The 12,603-nt window shown below is 36.0% G+C and overlaps 1 protein-coding gene across 2 annotated transcripts in view; it reads left to right on the forward strand.

Annotated features, from left to right (window-relative positions):
• Positions 1-11,861, forward strand: part of sh3kbp1 (SH3-domain kinase binding protein 1) — a 58,593-nt gene extending 46,732 nt beyond the window's left edge. For both annotated transcript variants that reach the window (XM_067377727.1, XM_067377728.1), the window contains 12 exons: positions 491-566; positions 689-783; positions 1,082-1,183; positions 1,561-1,612; positions 4,645-4,716; positions 4,955-5,114; positions 6,557-6,630; positions 6,877-6,986; positions 7,961-8,110; positions 8,895-9,115; positions 9,479-9,542; positions 11,094-11,861. In XM_067377727.1, coding sequence (XP_067233828.1) covers positions 491-566; positions 689-783; positions 1,082-1,183; positions 1,561-1,612; positions 4,645-4,716; positions 4,955-5,114; positions 6,557-6,630; positions 6,877-6,986; positions 7,961-8,110; positions 8,895-9,115; positions 9,479-9,542; positions 11,094-11,132 — 1,215 coding nt within the window. In that variant the 3' untranslated portion in view covers positions 11,133-11,861. The remainder of the gene's footprint in view (positions 1-490; positions 567-688; positions 784-1,081; positions 1,184-1,560; positions 1,613-4,644; positions 4,717-4,954; positions 5,115-6,556; positions 6,631-6,876; positions 6,987-7,960; positions 8,111-8,894; positions 9,116-9,478; positions 9,543-11,093) is intronic.
• Positions 11,862-12,603: the final 742 nt, after the last annotated feature.

The following is a 12,603-nucleotide window of genomic DNA, read 5'->3' on the forward strand; positions in this document are numbered from 1 at the left end:
AACCTCTGAGAAGCCTACTGAATTTGTGTCTTTGGTTATAGATCGTATTTTGTAATATAACAATTTTCTATACATACAGAGGCATACTTTAAATGTACTGAAATTATAAGGCATCTTTGAGTAAACTTCGAGTGTCATTTGAATATCTCATTGCCGGGCCGAGTGTCCTGGTTTTTGATAATCAAAATATGGTCACCTTAAATAACAAGAAATGTTTCTTGAGCACCAGATCAACCTGTTCAAGGATCATGTGACACTGAAGACTTGAGTAACTGCTGCTGAAAAATGGCTGATTTGTCATCACAGGAATAAATGACATTTTAAAATATATTAAAATAGAAAACAGTTGTTTTAAAATGTAATATTTCACAGTATTGCCTTTTTAACTGGTAATAAATATTTTTGCATTTTTTTTTTTATCTTACCGACCCTAAAAAAATGATTGCCATGGTCAGTGTAGTATCTGATAAAAGTATTTGATTCTCCTCAGCCTCAGATGGTGAAGAAAGTCGCTCCAACTGTTGCCCAAGAAACCATGAAGGCGGAGCCTGACAACAAGGCCAAAGGTAACAGGATTAGATCACACCTGTGCTGTGGATTATTTAAATGCCTAGATTGTTTATGTACTCAAATTGTATGCAAATACAACATAATTGTTTCTTGATGTGACTTGTGGCTGTAATTACAGCAAAGGAGTTTTGCAAAGTAATTTTCCCGTACGAAGCTCAGAACGAAGATGAGCTGTCCATCAAAGAAGGAGATATTGTTACGATTGTCAATAAGGTAAGTATGGTGATTACAACACAAAATTGTTCTAAATCAATAAATAAGCTACTATACATTCTATTATATATTTATTATTAATTTTAATAATTATTTATTTTTAATGGCCACACCCACTATGAAATCTCATTGGTTCAAAATTCCTCTCCAGATAACTATACAGTATATTATACATGAGATATATTCTGATTGCCATTTTCACTTTCGGTGTGTATGGACAAATTGCTACATATCTGGCTTGGTTAGAACATGGACAGACTGTGAAATGTGTGCTTTCATTGTTTGTTGTTGTGTGTAGGAGTGTGCAGACGCTGGTTGGTGGCTTGGAGAGCTAAACGGCAAACAGGGAGTGTTTCCAGACAACTTTGTGAAGTTATTCATTCCTGAGGTAGAAAAAGAGGTGAGATCTTATTTTTTGTCTCTCTCTGACACACTTCAGCTGTTTCCAACAGGGTGCTCCCGGCCTGTATGACAGCGGGCCTCAGTCTCTGAGCGAAAGGAGAGCTGTGGTGAAATAAACAGACAAACAAACACACACACACACACACACACACACACACACACACACACACACACACACAAACGCTCCCCCTCTGCCCTGTACTTTTGCCTCCCTCCCTTTGCCTGATTAAGCAGCATGTTTGGCCTGAAAGAACTGTGTTTTTAATAGGACTAATGTGTATGGTTAACGTGTGAATTTTAAAAGGCGATCAGTGTGTTAATAAGTGTGTGTTTTAATAGGTGTACTGTGTGTTTTAACCGTGTATGTGCTTACAGAGACCTAAGAAACCGCCGCCTCCTGCCGCACCAACCACTAAACAGGTCACAGGTAAAAGATTTATTTCCTTTTCGTTCTGCATTTTTTTTTTCTTCAGATGTCAAAATTTGCAGTATACTGGCAGAGTGCGCTACTTTGGGATGCTGCATCCCACAATGCAATACTCTAGACTTGACCCTTTTCCATTTCCAGTGTAACAAATGTAAGCAAAAAGGATTAAATAATAATTTATTTCTGTAAACATGCAACGTAGTCCTATGAAGTCATATGAAAACGATGTAGATTTTGAATTATATTATATCATATTATATTCAAACATTTCCCTTCAAGTGAACTCTGGCTCCTCCTTGTGGCTCACAAATCATCATTGGAATCTATTCTCTGTTATAATAGTGTTCAGTTGTTTATGGATATACAGTATGTAGGTGGAACCAGATTACTCAGAAAACGCTTAAAATATAAATAGGCAAGGGTTCTTTTTAACTTCTCTTCAGAGGTTTTGAAACTCTGCCCACGTAATCTTTGTGTTGATGTACCATAAAATAGGAGTGAGAGACAAAGAGGGCTCACAGAGATTACCCAGTATTTATATTTCCAAGCATAGACGCCGATTTATGTTTCTGCCAGTGGGTGCCCACACTCCATACCATCCCCATTGAAGAGTAGGCTACTGTAGTTTTTTTTTCTTCTTTTCGTTCAATGGTGCACTTGATGAATGAATTATACAAAAGATATCTTTTAACGTGAAAAGAAACGCACAGACTGCAAATAATAACATTACCAACCAAACAAAAGCACATTCTATCCATGAGTGTACACGCTCCCATCTCGTGATATGGCCTATACCGGATGATCAGTAAATAAAATTCAATAAATACCTATTTACAATAAGCACTTAATTCAAAAATAACTAATAAATATATAAAATGATTAAAGGTGCCCTAGAATTAAATATTGAATTTATATTGGCATAGTTGAACATCAAGAGTTCAGTACATGTAAAAGAGATTCACTGAGTTTCAAACTCCATTGTTTCCTCCTTCTTATATAAATCTAATTTGTTTAAAAGACCTCTGAAGAACAGGCGAATCTCAACATAACACCGACTGTTACGTAACAGTCGGGGTGTACGCCCCCAATATTTGCATATGCCAGCCCATGATCAAGCATTAGACAAGGGCAGAACGTCTGGATGTGCACAGCTGAATCATCAGACTAGGTAAGCAAGCAAGAACAACAGCGAAAAATGTCAGATGGAGCAATAATAACTGACATGATCCATGATATCATGATATTTTTAGTGATATTTGTGAATTGTCTTTCTAAATGTTTCGTTAGCATGTTGCTAATGTACTGTTAAATGTGGTTAAAGTTACCATTGTTTATTACTGTATTCACGGAGACAAGAGAGCTGTCGCTATTTTCATTTTAAACACTTGCAGTCTGTATAATTCATAAACACAACTTCATTCTTTATAAATCTCTCCAACAGTGTGTAATGTTAGCTTTAGCCACGGAGCATAGCCTCAAACTCATTCAGAATCAAATGTAAACATCCAAATAAATACTATTCTTACATGATCCGATGTATGCAAGCAGCATGCATGACGAACATCTTGTAAAGATCCATTTTGAGGGTTATATTAGCTGTGTAAACTTTGTTTATGCTATTCAAGGCAAGTGCGAGCTCCGGGGGAGGGGGAGCATGAGAATTAAAGGGGCCGCAACCTATATATCGGTGCATAGTTAATGATGCCCCAAAATAGGCAGTTAAAAAAATGAATAAAAAAAAATCTATGGGGTATTTTGAGCTGAAACTTCACAGACACATTCAGGGGACACCTTAGACTTACATTACATCTTTTAAAAAGAGAAAAGTTAGGCCTACACTGTGTTATTTCAATTCTAGAGAAAGAGCAAGTAGAGATTCACAAGTGCCCAAGACAAAGTTTGAGTGCGCACATGTAAAATCTGAGCAAGAGCAGAGCCATGTATATTTGAAAGCGCGTCCAGTTTTGTGCGAGAATGAAATAAATCCACCTGCGAGTGGAGAGATTTATTACATGGATGCTCTCCCACGTTACAATAATGCACTCTCAACATTTGTCATAAAATAACACCTTAGAAATGGCCTCAAATTAACTATAAAAATGAGAAGAAAGTTGTGTCTTAAAGCTGCGTAGAGAATATGGAGTAGTGATATTTGACCGTTTTTTTCATTATCAACCCATTTGTATCAATATTGTCAAAATTGAGTGTTCATGTAATTTCAGTGATTTGCTTGCAATTAAATAGTTTAATTGGGTGCCAAAGTCTGAGACTGCTAATGAAAATACTTCTTTTTCCATCACAAATTATATTATCAGCATAACAATTTGAGTAAAAAGTTGAATTATAAATATTAACATGGATTTGAGACTGTCTCAATGATGTAAAATAGTTAGAATTTCATAGAATAGAATAGTCATAGAATAGAATATTCATAGAATAGAATAGAATAGAATAGAATAGAATAGAATAGAATAGAATAGAATAGATAGGTTTTTTTTTTAAAACCTGTTGCATGCTACATTGTTTAATAAGATTTCATATGACCATGGTTATTTTTGTGACAGAAATAAATGATTACAATTTGTCACACTGGAAATGGAAGGTCAAGTCAAGATTGTTGCATTGTGGGATAAATGTATCCCACAATGCAATACTCTTGACTTTACCCCTTTGCTTTTATGTGCTTTTTGCTTCAGTGACAGCAGCACTCGAGCTGCATGAACTCCACAGGTTTGTGAAAAACCTGATGATCTTATTCCAAGCAAGAACATCTGACTGTCTGTAAAAAGAGTCACATGATCAGTGTCACAAATATTTGATTATATATTTGATTAGAGGCTTAGAAATAGTGCAGAGTCTTAAGTATTTCATCATTTTACGTTTCTTTGTTTAATTAAAAAAATTATTTTATTTTTTTTTCAAAATTTCCATGTTTAAATTTGATTTTGAATCCCAGATGTTCAATGTGTGCATGTTTCCAATGAGTCAGCTGTGCCCTGTTGAACCCTCATATTGTGTGTATTGATCCCCAGACAAAAAGACAGAGGCAAAAAAGGTTCCACCAGAACGGCCTGAATCTCTCCCGCACAGATCTGAGGAAAAAGGTGGGTAACGTCTCTCAGAACTGTTTTAATTTGCTTTGGTCTGCAGTCTCTAAAAGCTTTAGATTGACTTGTGTTTTCAAAGATTTCTTGCTTTTCTGAAGTAAACAGATGTTGGAATTTTCTCTCTCTGCTTTGACAACCCCTCTTTTAGTTTCCCGTAATCATCTTTGTATGACATTTTATACCCTTTAATAATGATGATGATGATGTCAGTGATGATGATGGTAATTACATGTAGGTGAAGACTCGAAGTTGAGCGACATTCCAAAGCCGTCCCTCCCAGCTTTCCTCCCAAAGAAGCCTCTTCCCCCGAAGAACAACAACGCATTGAATCGACCGTCATCCCTGCCACCCAAACGCCCAGACAGACCTGAGAGACCAGCTGTACCCAATATACCGTCAGTCTCACATGCAAACATGCACCAGCATCACCAACACATACAGAACACATCACCCTACAAGATTCTCAGCCCATTAAATTCAACTATAAAAAAAATATTAAGAATCTATGTTAATGCTGAAGTCATTTATTGCCAAACTGATAGTGTCTAATAATAGCAGGATAATTGAGATAGCACAATTACACCATAATATGATCACATCACTGTACACGAGACATAATTAAATAAACCATAATGCGTCATGATCAGATGATATTATTCATTTTTATACCAGGAACACTATTTATTTGACACAAAATGGAACGCAGTTAGTCACAATTAAACATTAACAGTCAGATAACATTAAACTAAATTTGCACTAAATAATTCATACAATTAAAATCACCCTATTTTTCATGACTGAGTCTCAAAAACTCAAACATTTCATTTTTGAATGGATTCATTTAGATCCAACCGAATGGCTTTGTGCAGTGATTCCAATAAATCAGTGAATCATTTAGTTTTGGAATGGATTAATTTAAAACTATGGAAACAATGGCTGCGTCCGAAAACCTAGGTAGCTGTCTTATAAGAGAATGACTTGTATGGCAGCGTTTGTGCATGAAGGTACCTCACAAAATTGATTTCGGACAGACTTCTGAGGCAGTGTAACAGTTTAATGATCTACAGCAATATAGCACGAGCTTTGGTGAGAACTAAACAAATATTTAATTATTACAGTAGTAATTTCTTGATAGAAATGATATCAAAATTGAAATATGTTGGAAAAAATCGTACATTTATACACAAACTGAGCAGCAAACGCAACGTTCGGACGCCATCTTTTTTTCTAGCTCAACTGTCACAGAATGGAAAGCACAGGATTGTGGGATATCAAAGGCAGCTAAGGATACATCCATGCTTCCTTCAAAAATCGATCTGAGGAAGGTATCTCATGAGACAGGAAGTGAAGCTAACATTGGATTCGGACATGCCTTGATGCCTTCCTACCTTGAAATGTGTCCTCAGAAGGCAGCATTTTCCAGTTTTCGGACGCAGCCAATTTCCGTGCAGTAATTCCAGTGAATCAATGAATCAGTGAATCATTTAGTTTTTCAATAGATTCTTTTAGAACCATCCAAACTACTTCTATGCAGTGATTCCAATGAATCAGTAAGTGTTTTTCAGTGGATTGATTCAGAACCATTCAAATTACTTCTGGCAGTGAATCAGTGAGTCATTTTGTTTTTGAATGTATTCATTACCATAGAACCATCCAAATAAACCAGTTCACTAGAATCAGAACCAGTTCACATGAATCAGACTTCCTATGCTACATATTAGAAATCCTCTCCATTTCTTATCACATTATTACTCCATTTATTGTCATTTCCAAGAACATTTATGCTATTTCTGTATTTTTACTAAAGCTCATTCTGGTTTAATTATCTTTTGTTCAGGTGTGACAGTCCGAAGTCTGACAGCAGTGGTGTGGCAGCCGACCGAGGCTCTGTAGACAAATCCCTAGATATCGGTGAGTCCCTTTCCAGAGCACTCATTCAATGTAGAATACCCCTGTCATGACTAATAAGACTTAGAATAATCTATATCTAATAAGATTACAACAGCTCTCTGTCCATCTCACTTCATTCATTTCCATACTGGTGATGTTCGATTACGGTCTGGCGTGTTTTTTTTCCTGTGTTCGTGATGCCTATGCACGTGATATATATGTGGTCCTATGTGTTTATGTTTGTATTTGTGTGACGTTCGGCTGAAGATGTAGAAGACTTCGACTCCATCGTCTTATCCACAGAGAAGCTGAACCACCCGACCGCGTCACGACCCCGTGTGATGGACCGGCGACCACGATCGCAGGTCTTCACGTCTGTGAGTCCACAGTTTTTATTTGTCTATTTCCATTATTTTTTTATTTTTTTTTTGTCTATATACCCAGCAGGCACTGTAAGTCAGTGTAACATCAGAAAGACGTTGGACTCCAATGTTGAACTGACGTAAAATTTTGGTTGAAAATGAAAATTGGGTTGACGTCAAAATCCAACATTGGCTTAAACTTTAGACCATCGTTGAATTTTGGTTGCTTAATACCTTGACTTATAACATCATTACACATTGATATTTTGTTGGTTTTAAGGTGATGTTGTGTCAATATTAGCATTATGACGTTCATGAGATGTTGACTTCTGGTTTTACCATACCTCATGAGTAAATGTTGGCGTTTATGTTGGCATTAGATGTTTGTAAGACATTGAATTATGGTTACATAATACCACAACTTAAATCCAATGAAATATCAATGTCAGCTGTCATCAGTATTCTTTATCATTGGCATTAGACTATCAACGAATTTGAATTTTGGTCACCTGACGTGAGAACCTGTTTTCAACGTCAGAGCAACGTCTTATGACATTGGTGGCCTGCTGGGTAGTTTTTATTCATTTTTATACATGAAGTGCAACTAAATTTAATGAGAAATGTTGCTTTTGGCAACTAGCTGAAATACATTTTTTATATATATATGCGTTTATTTTATTTCAAGTAACAAATGTTTTTTATGGTTTTAGTTTCACTTAACTCTAATAACCCTGCCACACATGCTTGTTTGTTGTTATTTTTAGCTAATCAGAGTGTCAAGTCTATCACATTTTTTTTTTTTTTTCACACCTATCAGATGCAATCAGCTGACAAAGTGTCATATATTTGTGACCTTTCAGGTGTTCGGTGTTAATCCGTCAGATATGATTGTGCCATTTGCTATGTGTGAACGTCACGTGGGCTTACCCCGCTCTGCCTGTCTGTGGGTTATCTGGTCATTATCACTTAAATCTCTCTCTACTTCCTAGTCCTCTCTCTCTAGTCCTGACCTCCTGGACTCCCCATCTCCAGAGGAGGAGAGGAGAGACAAGGACATGGGAAAGGAAGAGCAGGACTCATTCACTCCCAAAACTCTTGACAACTCCAAGAAGATGCCCAAGGCAGTGCCAATCATAACAGTAAGCCCCACCCCCTCCCAGTCACTCCACCCCCTTACACCTTCCTCTCCTTTTGCATGCACATCCCTGGCTTACCACAAGGGAGCGCTCTTGTCAAGCATTTTTATGTACAGTGACACAAAAAAGTATTACTTTTGGATACTTAAATCATATAATTTAAAAAAAAAATATATATATATATATATATATATATATATATGTGTAAAGACATTCTTACATTTTAAGTGTGTCTTAAAGGGATAGTTCCACCCAAAATAAGAATTCTGCCATCATTTACTCACACTCATGGCATTCCAAATCCTGTATGACTTTCTTTCTTCTGTGTGGAAAAAAGGTATGTATTGTATGTTGTAGAAGAAGGCGTGAAATATCCTGACCTTATTTCAAGCATTTAACCAAAAACTCATTCAAACAAGATGAAAAAAAACCATTGACTTCAGGATGATGGAGAGGGAAGTGCTAAAAAATGCAAACTTTTTTTAGGTCCCTGCAGCACTCTATTTGTTGTCTTGGACCCCATTGATTTTCACTGTATAGACAAAAACAGTTCTTCAAAATATCTTCACAGAGGAAAAAAAGTGATGCATAAAAAAAGTGAAATGAGTAAAGAATGACAGAATTTAATTTTTTGGGTAAACTATCCCTTTAAGTGTCCAAATACTTTAAGGTGCCACTATATATACACACACACACACACACAGAGACTGAGGCCCGAAATGGAGGACAAACGTCTGAGAGTGTTTGATAAGCTCTTGTTCTAATATCTCATGGCGGTTTTCCACAGGGTCATGAGAAATCATCTTTACCCCCTAAACCAAGTGCCCCTCTATCCTCTTCTGGGTCCGGTGGGGCTTCTCTCCACCAGGGCGCTGCTGGTCTGCGGCCCCATTCCCCGTCTGTTGACGCCAGAGGAAAGAACGAACAGGGCGCCGCCACGCTGGAGGAGCTCAAAGCACAATTACGAGACCTGAAAGGAACTGTGGAGCTCATGAAGAGCCAGCACAAGTATGAACCAACGGGATGGGGGGAGCGGGGTTAGATCAAGGGTGTCCAATGCTGCTCTTGGAGGGCCACTGTTCTGTTGAGTTTTGCCCCAACCCCAATCAAATACACCTGAACACCTGCTAATCAAAGTCTTAGTAGGCATACTAGAAACTTCCAGGCAAGTTGGAGATGAACTTTGCAGGACAGTCGCCCTCCAGGTTAGATGAAAGACAGTGAAGTAGTGAAAGGAAGTATAAAGGGAAGGAAATGGATGGAAGTATAGAAGGAAATGTTTGAGATGAGATGTGGGATGAGTGAGTTGATTGATTGATGTCTGTTTATAACGATGTGAAATGTGTGTAATTCTCAAACTTGTTTTATCAGACAAGAAATCAAGCAGTTGGTGAGTGAACTGGATGAGGAGAAGAGGATTCGTATTTCACTGCAGGTGAGGGGAGATTAGATCAGTCACTAAGCACACTTTTTTTGGTTGTTTCAACCCATGGTTGGGTAAAATGTGGACAAATTTTTAAATAACATTTTTAAACCGAACAGTTGGATTTGTCCATGTTTGACTCAAACATGGATTGAAACAACCCAGCTTTTTTAGAGTGCAGCTGCAACATGAGAAAGCAATGATATTAGCTGATATAGAGTCTGACATCAGAACCTTCGAGATTTTCCTATGGGTTTTTATAATGGGGTTTTTCAATTTCTGAGTAAAATAAAGCCTGTGCTAAACATAACTTGATGTTACTTTGACGTTTTTGTTCTGCACACACTCACACCCCAAACTGTCTTATCTAGTTACTTATTAGAAACATACGTTTTGAAAAAATAAACATAAAAATCGCATTTTTCTGTATGGGTGTGTGCATTTTTGTCAAAGTATCATCACGTTATGTTTAGCGCAGGCTTTATTTTACTCATAAATTGAAAAACCCCATTATAAAACCCCATAGGAAAATCCCAAAGGATTCTGATGTCCTACCTGCACCACTATTAACTAACAATTGTGTATTTTCTATTTTCTGATTTTTTTTTGTGAATTTTGAGTAAAAAATTTATCAAATAAGTTCATAATTTTGTTTACATTTTAAAAAATTAATCAGTTCTTATCATTCAGAAGTTTTGGGTTAGTACTTTTTAAAAGGAAATTAATACTTTCATTCAGCAAGGAGATTAAATTGAATCAAGAGTGACATTATAGACTGTTACAACATAAATAAAAATAAAAAAATTCAAATGAAAGCTGTTCTTTTGAATTTTGTTCATTAAAGAATCCTGATAAAATGCAAAAGTTTCCACAAAAATATTAAGCAGCACAACTTTTTTCAACATTGATGATATAATCAGAAATGTTTCTTGAGCAAATCAGCACATTAGAATGATTTCTGAAGGATCATGTGACACTGAAGACTGGAGTAATGATGCTGAAAATTCAGCTTTGCCATCACAAGAATAAAAAATATATTAAAATATAAAACCGTCATTTTAAATTGTAATAATATTTCATAATATTACTGTTTTTACTATATATTTGATTGAATACATGCAGATTCTTTCTAAAGCAGTAAATAATCTTACTAATTAATTATATTAAAGGGATAGTTCACCTAAAAATGAAAATTCTGCCATCATTTTCTCCCCCTCAAGTAGTTCCAAATCTGCATAAATCTATATATATTTTTTGCTGTACACAAATGAAGATATTTGGAAGAATGTCAGTAAGCAAACAGATCTCGCCCCCATTGGTTACCATAGTATTTGTTTTTCCTACTCTGCTAGTCAATGGGGGGCGAAATCTGTTTGGTTACTGACATTCTTCCAAATATCTTCCTTTGTGTACAGCAGAACAAAAAGAAATTTGTGGTTGGTGAGTAAATGATGACAGAATTTTCTTTTTTAAGTGATCCATCCCTTTTAATATATGACGTATTGTTTATGTTTCCTATGGCTGTGTTTAACTCCTACATCTTTGTTTTATGCTGTGTTTTAGATGGAAGTGGAGCAGATTAAGAAATCCCTGTCCAAATGAACTCAAGCATGCTGGTCGTATCAGATGAAGGATCTGGCTGAGGTTCCAATAGATTGTGCCAAAAAAAGAACAACAATGTATCAGAACAATTGCTTAAAGAAAACAACTGTTTACCCCCCAAATCACTTGTACTCTTTCTGCTTTAGTTGTTTTAAGAAGCTTTTTTTGCGTTGTTATGCTCAGACTGGGCACTGACTCACAGACCCGTTGCCCGGGTGTGGCCTTACTGTGAGTCATGTGATTAAAGGGTGCCGATGACCCACACCTGGAGACAGGTGATAGCGGTTGCCATGGGGATTAGCTGGTCTCCTGCACAACTGTGACACAGTTACCCCATCACCCTCTCTGGTACTGCCTCTGAACGTTAGTCAGAGAACACATCAAATGAAGGAGAATCCAGTGCGTTTTACTTAAATACTCTTCACCTTAAGTTCTTTTCTTTTGACTTGGAGGCCTTCTATTATTTTCTTTATATGCAAAGGTGCGTTTAATTTCACACCCTTTGTGGTTTCCACATGCAGCAACCCCACATTGAGGCCTTGTTTATTTGGAGCGTTCCAAACTCTTCTGTCTTTCCTATTTCTTTTATGTTGGTGATGACAATGAGAAAACTCACGTTTTGTTTTCTTGACTCGGTTATTTCTTTGAAATCTTCTATATATACTTTTATATTTTAATGTACTAAATACAATTATGTGTGCAGATTTTATTAAAAAAAGATACTTCAAAAAAGTGTTTTCTGTTTCTTTGTTTATTATATATGCTTATGTCCTCTAGGTGGTGCACCAGAGTCAAGTATGTAAATCTTATTGCCCGGATTTTTTAAAAATGTTTTATTCATAATCAAGCACGAAAAAAAACAAAAAAACTGCAAATCATATAAACAGTGGCTTGGAAATATTTTAAATGTGGGGCTTCAAGTAATATGTCAAAAAGATTGTAATAAATAAATGGTCTCATTTTAAAATTAGGTTAAATTTTAGTAGTTTGTGTGTATGCGTGTGTTTTTTAAATAGATAAACTTGATTAGTGCTGTCAAATCGATTAATCGCGATTTAATCGCATTAACATAAATGTCTGCAAATATGTGTATACATGTGTGTGTATATATACTGAAATATATATATATATATATATATATATATATACAAACTTTTGTTAGATGTGATTAATTGATTTGACTATATATTCTGTAAAATCGATTAATCATGATTAATCACATCTAACAAACGTTTGCAAATGTGTATACATGTGTGTATGTGTGTGTGTGTGTGTGTATATATATATATATATATATATATATATATATATATAAAATTACTGTGAAGTGCATTCCCCATTCCAGAATAAGTCAAGCCTCCATCCAAGCATCAAACAGCTGATCTGTAATCAGATTTTAAATTCTTATAAATCTTTTTTGGATAGGGGATACAGTTATGTAACGTTTCAAAGGTCATATGTGAGATGTTTT

The sequence above is a fragment of the Chanodichthys erythropterus genome, chromosome 23 (genome assembly GCF_024489055.1).
Source record: "Chanodichthys erythropterus isolate Z2021 chromosome 23, ASM2448905v1, whole genome shotgun sequence".
Taxonomy (NCBI): domain Eukaryota; kingdom Metazoa; phylum Chordata; class Actinopteri; order Cypriniformes; family Xenocyprididae; genus Chanodichthys; species Chanodichthys erythropterus.